Source organism: Triticum urartu, chromosome 6, assembly GCF_003073215.2.
Source record: "Triticum urartu cultivar G1812 chromosome 6, Tu2.1, whole genome shotgun sequence".
Taxonomy (NCBI): Eukaryota; Viridiplantae; Streptophyta; class Magnoliopsida; order Poales; family Poaceae; genus Triticum; species Triticum urartu.
Window position 1 is genome coordinate 44,365,242 of NC_053027.1, and position 10,210 is coordinate 44,375,451.

General features: G+C 44.3%; 1 protein-coding gene across 1 annotated transcript; it reads left to right on the forward strand.

The window, feature by feature from the left end:
* Positions 1-3,922: 3,922 nt before the first annotated feature.
* Positions 3,923-9,673, forward strand: LOC125513686 (probable cellulose synthase A catalytic subunit 1 [UDP-forming]). Its single transcript, XM_048678849.1, has 14 exons — positions 3,923-4,202; positions 4,788-4,983; positions 5,195-5,373; positions 5,486-5,570; positions 5,658-5,853; positions 6,033-6,299; positions 6,397-6,742; positions 6,824-6,961; positions 7,052-7,177; positions 7,277-7,489; positions 7,562-7,820; positions 7,989-8,185; positions 8,274-8,624; positions 8,757-9,673. Exons 1-14 carry the CDS (start codon positions 4,116-4,118, stop codon positions 9,342-9,344), a joined length of 3,228 nt encoding a protein of 1,075 aa, XP_048534806.1. The 5' UTR covers positions 3,923-4,115; the 3' UTR covers positions 9,345-9,673.
* Positions 9,674-10,210: the final 537 nt, after the last annotated feature.

A 10,210-nucleotide genomic window follows, 5' to 3' on the forward strand; every position in this document is an offset into this window, starting at 1 on the left:
TGCACACACGAAGGTGGCTTCCAGGAATCGCTCCATGCACTTTCATGTGCGCGGTGGAGATTGCTTTTCTTGCTGAATGATTTTTTTAGACGATTATTGCTGCATAATTTTACATGTGCCTGCCCACCATCATTCTTGCAAGATCTTAAGCCCACTTGCACCCATCCAACATTTGGATCCAAGGAAAGGAAATCATAACAATCCATCCATTTTTTTTTTGCTATATAGGAGTACCTTGTTTCCTTGCTTGTTGTCGGTAGATCAAATGAAAGTTGAGAATAGTTGTCTAACATGAATGTTAGGTAGCCCAAGCACGTCAATTGACACTTAGAGTGATGATATATGAATGAAGACCGACAGTCTGTTGCATAAACTAGAAAAAAAAGGGTGACATTTGATCATCTCCACGTGTCCTTTTCCAACTCATTACTCGACTTTTTAAAACACCAAGACCTCGTCCAAGCATTGTCGTTATTTAAAAGTCGAGAGAAAGTTCGGGCTTGGAATCAAACTTCACACCGGCTATTTCTTTGTCGTGCACTTAATTTTTTGTATATGATTCAAAACCTAGGAATTTCAGAAAATAATCTATTTCAAAATTCAAATGGAGATAATGAGATACACTGTGTTTCAAGTATGTTGGAATTTCACGTACCATTGATGTAGACTCTGAATTCTAAACAGATTTATACTTGTAGTGTGGTTGGTCGAGTAAATTGATGGCGTTTCCGTTTCCTAACTAATCGATCAATAAGCAGCGTTTGACGCAAAATCTAACGGACGGGGCCCAGTTGTAAGTGCTGATGTGGCGGTCAAATGTCACATTGTTTGCCTATACTATTAAGTTGGATATGGGCTTTGACTTGCACGTGTAAACGCTCCTTGCCAGCTCCACCGGCCGCCTCTCCGACCCCTCCTTCACGCGCCACCCTCGCTCGCATGTGCTCGTCCGTCCGCCACCCGAGTCCCCAGGTCATGTGTCATTGACAACAGAATCGACCCGTCAAGTTTTCCCTCAAACTTCTCTAATTGACCAATCAACATTTTTCGCAAACTATCAACGCAATGATGATGGTTTTTTTCCAAAACAGATGAAACATGGTGGTGTCTTGATTGAGGGTCCACAAATGTGGTAGTTTTATGCAATTCACGCATGGTTGGTGAGCCTCCCCCCTCGATTTCCACAAAGTTGTCTCGGTCTAACAATGACAAACTAGTGTGTTGCATAAACTAGAAAAGGGTGACATTTAATAATTTCCACATGTCCCTTTCAAACTCCTTATTCGAATGTTTAAAATACTAAAGACCCCTTACAAGTATGGTCATTATTTAAAAGTTGAGAGAAAGTTGAACCAAACTTCACACCAGCTATTTATTTCCTATGTACTTAATTTTTGTATATGATTTGAAACCCAGGAATTTCAAAAAATCATCTATTTTAAATTAAAATAGTAAAAGTTGATTTGTGTTTACAAAGGGAGTACTCTATGACAAAAATTGACACGACTGCTTTTTGCTTTATTGAACTTGGTTACTTATTTTGTAATTTGAACCTTATGGAAAGTAATTTTGCTTTGTACGTATTATATTTCATGATAAACATTGTCATGTCTTTTTTGCATTTTGGATGTTAGTAGTTCTTTCTTTGCGGATGGTAAATATTACAAATGTTTGACTGGCAACATCACGAAAGAATTTGTGTTCTAGATCGGAGGCAATACTTTGTTAGTGCTTGGTATGCGAGATCGCAAATCAAGAGCTTTAGTTCTTTGATATCTTGCATGAGCTTTTCAGATACCGGATTTTAGATCAAATGGGCCCGGGCATCATTGTTGCAAGGTCTTAAGCCCACTTGCACCATGAAATATTTGGATTCAAGGAAACGAATTCATATCAATCGACCCAAAAATATTTCCATATACCTTGTGTTTCTTACCATTTGTCGGTAGATTAAATGAAAGTTGGGAATAGTTGTCCAACATAAATGTTAGGTAGCCCAAGCACGTCAATTGGCACAAGAGAGTGATAATCTAATAGACTATGCTTTTTATTTTTAGAGCCCTCTCATTCAATTGAGGTGTTTTATTTTGGATTTGGTTCACGATTTTCACTGGGCCAACAATTTTTCAAGGAACTCTCTAGTTCAGTCAAAGTATTCAGCATTGGATTTGATTTATGATTTTGAGTGGGTCAACAGTTTCTCAAACTAATTCGCAGCAACCAGCCTAAGAAACACATAAGTACCGTGCATTCTCTCACCACTTAGAAAAAATAAGCATCAACATGTGACGCTGTGGCACTAATATAATATATGCGGCCACCAATGCAAGAAAACTTCCTCAAGTAAGTATGAGCTAATTAGCTGATAATACATAATCATACCACCAAAACACCGAGTTATAAAATAGGATTTCCATCATTTATGCCACCAGTTGTGTCTCACTACTCAGTGTTGCCATCAAAAGATATAACAACTAAAAAATATCATCATTTCGTGAAATGCTTGCTAAAAAATGACATTAGATACCTAAAAATGTCATTGTTCCATTAGATGTTTGCTAAAAATGCCATTAGACACCGTTACTGTCATGTCAAACCCATCGAGCATGTTATGTGACCAAAATACCCGTAGACCTACATGTCATCTCTCTCTATCTCACAATGATAAGTGTGAGCCCCATTAGTGAGGAGTAAGCAAACAGATAATTTTAAAGAAAAACAAGAACGTTGCTGGGATCAAGTGGGACCCACACATCATCATAGTGAGATAGAAGGAGAGCTGACATGTTGGTCCATGGTTATTTTGGTCATTATGGCATGATAAATAAGTTTGAGCTGACAGTAATGATGTCTAATGACATTTTTGAGCATGTGCCTAGCAGAGCGATATCATTTTTGAGAAGTTAAAGTTTCTAGTAGCAAAATTAAAAGCAATGGGACACAATTAATGACATAAATAATAAAAACCCTATAAAAACACCATCTTTCCCACGCGTCAAACCAAATAACAAACAAAAATTATGGAAATCCCGACAACACCAACAACGCATCTAAGCGCGCTCAACTCTTCTAGTACATTTAGGAAACCCGATAGTTCGCCACATAAACTAGAAAAGGGCGAGATTTAATAATTTTCATAAGCCCTTCTCAAACTCTTTATTTGATTTTTTAAACGCCAAGGCCCTTTCCAGGCACCTTCGTTATTTAAAAGTCGAGAGAAAGTTCAGACTTGCAATCGAACTTCGCACCGGCCATTTCATCCTCGTGCACTTAGTGTTCGCACATGATTTTCGTATATATTTTTGCGGGAAAATTTCTGATCCATTCATATTCAATCATGGCAGGACAACGAACACCAGAAACAAATAAAAATTACATCCAGATCCGTAAAACAATGAAACCCACCGCATTTCAAGTATGCCGGAATTTCACGTACCTACAATTGCTGTAGACTCTGAACTCTAAACGGATTCATGCTCGTAGGAGCATGGTTGGCGAGCCCCACTCCCTCCCTGATCTTGCACAATGTGCTCTGGGTCTAACAGCAATCACGGACCCATCGATTTGATGCCAACTCACATGCAACACGCATGGTGCACATGGCATTTCCCGGTTGCCCCCGTTTCATATACTAGCTAAAAAGGTTAACAAATCAACAAAACCAGCGGGAAAAATAACCCACTGACCGATAGGGAAAGGAGCGGCAGGTAGGGGGGCATTTCGGTCCAGCCTCCGGCCTCCAGGCGCCGACACCGACACATCCAACGGCTGCAGCCGGTCACCGTTCGCTCCAGCCTGTGCCCAGCGCCGCGACGCGGACGGGCCAGCGAATCCGGACCGGGCGACGGGCGGTAGCCGGTGGGAGAGGAGGCGACCGCGACTCCACCCCACCTACTGAGCTCAACTGGCCGAGCGCGTGCGTATGTAAGAGGGGAGGAGCGGCGGCATTGGAGCAGCACCCAGCTGAGAGAGGGCGAGAGCGAGAGCGAGCTCGCGGGGGATCTGGGAATGGTGGCCATCTCCTCCCGGATCTAGAGCGGCCTTTCCGTGCCCCTCTCTCTCTCTCGCTCGAGTGAGAGACCGCCGCCGGTGGGGCGCGAGGGCGGAGAGGAGAGATGGCGGCCAACCGGGGGATGGTCGCGGGCTCGCACAACCGCAACGAGTTCGTCATGATCCGCAACGACGGCGACGCGCCCGCCCCGGTACGTTTAATTTGTCTCCCCCTCTCTCTTCCTCTTCCTGCCGCGGCTTAATTTGTCGGTGCCATTTCGGTTCGTCACGGCTCCTTCATGCGGTGCGCGCGTCCGCGCGTCGGTGGATCGATCTGGTGTGCGTGAGGCGGTGGGTGGATCTAGGTTGCGGTGCTAGGTGTAACAGCTCGAATTTCCCCCGGTTACCTATGAATCTGTGGGGGTGCTCGTAGTCGCGTGTTGGATTCGTAGATACTAGATAGATTTGCGGCATTTCCCCTGTCCGTTAATTGTGACCCCGTTCATGTGAGGAATTGACGAGTGGTGGAGCAATTGGGAGATGTTATCTGTTCCAGACCTCACCGACACAGATATATTTGGGTCCATGTTTAGCATTTCACTGATGAGCCTGCCTTACCCTAGCATCCTGCAATTCATGCCGTTCCCGACGCTTGGATCATAGTTTCAGCTTTAAGCCAAGCAGACGATCAATTGCTGACCGACCGATTATGGTACATGGGGGATTGCTGTGTCTCCTGGCAACCTCTGTGATTTCGTACGGGTTTGTGCTGACCTATTTTCATCTCATTGATGCAGGGCAAGGAGGTCAAAGGCACGGTTGGTCAGGCCTGCCAGATATGTGGCGACACTGTTGGCGTTTCGGCCACTGGCGACGTCTTTGTCGCCTGCAATGAGTGCGCCTTCCCGGTCTGCCGCCCTTGCTACGAGTACGAACGCAAGGATGGGGTCAAATGCTGTCCCCAGTGCAAGACTAGATACAAGAGGCTCAAAGGTTTGTTCCTATACAACATGTTGATTTGTTATGTCATCTGTATGAGAAATGCATATGGAAGTCTGCTTTATACTATGAGCCAAAGTCGCGGTATACTGGTCATTCCTTGTTGCTCGACATATAAAATTAAACCCGTCGCCCTCATACTCTTATGTTTTTGTTTATAAAATCATGCTAATTGGTGTATGCATCACTTCTTGACAAAATTCAGGTAGCCCCCGGGTTCCGGGTGATGAGGAGGAAGAAGATGTTGATGACCTGGACAATGAGTTCAACTATAAGCAAGGGAATGGCAAAGGTCCAGAGTGGCAAGGAGAGGACATTGATTTGTCTTCATCCTCTCGCCATGAACCTCATCATCGTATTCCTCGGCTCACAAGTGGGCAACAGGTAAATACCTATCATTCAGACTCTTGGTTTTCTCATGCATTGATGAAAGCTGAGTTTGTTTCCGTGAGAACTCCTTGCTCTTGTGCATTAATGCATTGAAAATCTTTTTCAGATGTCCGGGGAAATCCCTGACGCTTCCCCTGATCGCCACTCTATCCGCAGCCCAACGTCAAGCTATGTCGATCCAAGTGTCCCAGGTATATTCATCTGTCATAATAGCATCTTTTGGAGAATTTGTCTGCTTATCTGATGAAAATATTAACATTTCTCTACTATGATATCAGTTCCTGTGAGGATTGTGGACCCTTCCAAGGACTTGAACTCCTATGGGCTTAACAGTGTTGACTGGAAGGAAAGAGTTGAAAGCTGGAGGGTTAAGCAGGACAAAAACATGATGCAGGTGACCAATAAGTATCCAGATGCAAGAGGAGGAGGAGGAGACATGGAAGGAACTGGCTCAAATGGTGAAGATATGCAAATGTATAAACAACCTTTCTCCATTATAATCAATGACCATTTTGATAGCTTTATGTTTCTGAGTTGATTAGGGTCTATAATTTTTGTTTTGACTATGCTTTACCTGTAGTGTTGTTGCAGTTTGATGTTAGATTGGAAACGACTCGATGAAACTGAGATATCTGTACTTTTGTCTTTGGCAGGGTTGATGATGCACGTCTACCTCTGAGCCGTATAGTGCCTATTCCTGCAAACCAGCTCAACCTCTACCGGATAGTGATCATTCTCCGACTTATCATCCTGTGCTTCTTCTTCCAGTATCGTGTCAGTCATCCAGTGCGTGATGCTTATGGGTTATGGCTGGTGTCGGTTATCTGTGAGATTTGGTTTGCCTTGTCTTGGCTTCTAGATCAGTTTCCAAAATGGTACCCAATCAACCGTGAAACATACCTTGACAGGCTTGCATTGAGGTAAGTTACGACAAACGGGTCTACATTTGTTCATGATTTTTGGCACCATAACATCTTTCATTAACACTGTCCTGGGGCGCATAATCTAATGTTGCAGGTATGATAGGGAGGGAGAGCCATCACAGCTGTGTCCCATTGATATCTTTGTCAGTACAGTGGATCCACTGAAGGAACCTCCCCTGATCACAGCAAATACTGTTCTGTCCATTCTTGCTGTGGATTACCCTGTCGACAAAGTGTCATGCTATGTTTCTGATGATGGTTCGGCTATGTTGACGTTTGAGTCACTCTCAGAAACTGCAGAATTTGCTAGGAAGTGGGTTCCATTTTGCAAGAAGCACAACATTGAACCAAGGGCCCCAGAGTTTTACTTTCAGCAAAAAATAGATTACCTCAAGGACAAGATCCAGCCTTCTTTTGTGAAGGAAAGACGAGCAATGAAGGTAAGCTACAAGCCACATGGTTAGATTGCTCTTTCCCCAAATTCTGCTTGGATATTAACTTTGGGGTATGCTTTGTTTCAGAGAGAGTATGAAGAATTTAAAATACGAATCAATGCACTTGTTGCCAAAGCCCAAAAAGTGCCTGAAGAGGGGTGGACCATGGCTGATGGCACCGCTTGGCCTGGGAACAACCCTAGGGACCATCCTGGCATGATTCAGGTACTTTTTACTTCAATGCGTCTGCCATTTGAAAATAATGTCAACTTAATTTGAATCTTATGGATTAAACTTGCTTTTCATGGAATTCAGGTGTTCTTGGGGCACAGTGGTGGCCTTGACACTGATGGTAATGAGTTGCCACGGCTTGTGTATGTCTCTCGTGAAAAGAGGCCAGGTTTCCAGCATCACAAGAAGGCTGGTGCAATGAATGCATTGGTATGTGTTCTCTTCCGCGAATTTGCTTGTGTACATTGCATTGGATTTTATCTTGTTCGTTGCTAATTATACGATTGCATATCTTTTGCTGGTTGGCAGATTCGTGTGTCTGCCGTGTTGACAAATGGTGCCTATCTTCTTAATGTGGATTGTGATCACTACTTCAATAGCAGCAAAGCTCTTAGAGAAGCAATGTGCTTCATGATGGATCCCGCTCTAGGAAGGAAAACTTGCTATGTCCAATTTCCACAAAGATTTGATGGCATTGATTTGCACGATCGATATGCTAATCGCAACATTGTTTTCTTTGATGTAAGTCTGGTGGTGTCTGTTCATCATGATGACAACACTTTCTTGTCTCTTACATGGTTTTCCTCTTTGCAGATCAACATGAAAGGTTTAGATGGCATTCAGGGTCCAATGTATGTCGGGACAGGATGCTGTTTCAACAGGCAGGCCTTGTATGGCTATGATCCTGTATTAACTGAGGCTGATTTGGAACCTAACATTGTTGTTAAGAGCTGCTGCGGTGGCAGAAAGAAAAAGAGCAAGAGCTATATGGATAACAAGAACCGTATGATGAAGAGAACTGAGTCTTCTGCTCCCATCTTCAACATGGAAGATATAGAAGAGGGTATAGAAGGTATGTGCTTGCAATTTTTACCTTAACATTTATTCTTGGCATCTGAAGACAAGGTGCCGTATATACTGCATCACTAAAACATTATGCTTCTATTTTGTCTTCGCTTTGGTTCTTGAGATTCTGAGTTATGACTTGCTTCAGCTAACCACTCTTTCTGAATCTCATCAGGTTATGAGGATGAAAGGTCAATGCTTATGTCCCAGAAGAGATTGGAGAAGCGATTTGGTCAGTCTCCTATATTTACTGCATCCACCTTTATGACTCAAGGAGGCATACCACCTTCAACAAACCCAGCTTCTCTACTAAAGGAAGCCATCCATGTCATCAGCTGTGGATACGAGGACAAGACCGAATGGGGAAAAGAGGTTAGTTTGAGAGTCATAGTTTCCGTCATTCTTTTCTCTATGCGGAGATATGAAACTGGAACTGAGATTTCCTTTTATTTTGCTTCAGATTGGCTGGATCTATGGTTCAGTTACTGAAGATATTCTTACCGGGTTTAAAATGCACGCAAGAGGGTGGATATCAATCTACTGCATGCCACCCCGGCCTTGTTTCAAGGGTTCTGCGCCAATCAATCTGTCTGACCGTCTTAATCAAGTGCTGCGATGGGCCCTTGGGTCAGTTGAAATTCTGTTTAGCAGACATTGCCCTATCTGGTACAATTACGGTGGGAGGTTGAAACTTCTGGAGAGGGTGGCTTACATCAACACCATCGTTTATCCGTTAACATCCCTCCCGCTTATCGCCTATTGTGTGCTTCCTGCTATCTGCCTCCTCACCAACAAATTTATCATCCCCGAGGTAAGTCACAAGAAAGAAACCCTTTCACATGTGCAGAGCTATGTTCCTCTTGTTAAATCTCACATTGCTAAAACCCTCACAATCAGGTGTCTTTGTGTCTGATGTTGGTATATTCTTCTTTCTGATATGCAGATCAGTAATTATGCTGGGATGTTCTTCATTCTCATGTTTGCATCCATCTTTGCCACCGGTATATTGGAGCTCCGATGGAGCGGTGTCGGCATCGAGGACTGGTGGAGAAACGAGCAGTTCTGGGTCATCGGTGGCACATCTGCCCATCTTTTCGCGGTGTTCCAGGGCCTGCTCAAGGTGCTGGCCGGGATCGACACCAACTTCACCGTCACGTCCAAGGCGAACGACGAGGACGGCGACTTTGCCGAGCTATACGTGTTCAAGTGGACCAGTCTCCTGATCCCTCCGACCACCGTCCTCGTGATCAACCTGGTGGGCATGGTGGCCGGCATATCGTACGCCATCAACAGCGGGTACCAGTCCTGGGGCCCGCTCTTCGGAAAGCTCTTCTTCTCGATCTGGGTCATCCTCCATCTCTACCCCTTCCTCAAGGGTCTCATGGGGAAGCAGAACCGCACGCCGACGATCGTCATCGTCTGGTCCATCCTCCTCGCCTCCATCTTCTCCCTCCTGTGGGTGAAGATCGACCCGTTCATATCCGACACCCAGAAGGCCGTCGCCATGGGGCAGTGCGGCGTCAACTGCTGATCGGATCACCGGCGCTCAAGAGTGAGTATCTGCCCCCCTCGTGTAAATACCGGAGGGGGTTAGATGGGATTTTTTGGTTGTAGATGAAGACGGAAGGAGTTTATCTAAATTATTGCCCCTTTGTTAGTACCCTTGTCGCCCATGCTGCTGGGAACCACAAACAGTCAAGCCTCCACTGCCTACGAAACCTGCAGCGTACATTGTGATTTTTTCTCCTTTTTTCCCCCATTTGTGATACTTGTTCTTTGTTGCTTAGAGTATATTATGTCAGAATTGTATTTATACACACTGTGACACCGACTATTTATATAAGGCAGCTGTTGCATCAACTCTCTCTTCTGCAATTCTAGTGTCAACCGTGGCATGGAATATGGATCTTCTGCAATTCTAGTGTCAACCGTGCCATGGAATATGAATATGCCTGATTGCATGATGCTAGCTTGATTGTGATTGTTCTCTGCGTTCGATAAGCATGAATGGATGTGGCAATGTTTCAGTTGCTAATGTTTGGTCAATTAAACTGCTGCTGTTAGCTTTGCTTTGATTCTTGAAACACTGCCATTCGACACCGAGCTGTGCAGCCTATGAGATCGAGGCCCATTCGCAAGAGCAGAGAATTTGGCTCATGAAAACTAAGGATGTGTTTGGTTACCTACATATACTTGTCCCAACTGGGTTAACTGAGCATATGCAGATAAAAAAAATCAGCATCTGCATGTTGATTGGTTGCCTGCATGTGCAGAAACGGAAGGTCTGCTGTTTGTTGTTTGGTTATATCAGGACAGTTGTGTGGTAACCTCCTTCTCGATGTGGTGAGGTTATCAGAGGCACACATGAAAAGAACCAAACTAGAGCAACAGAACAAA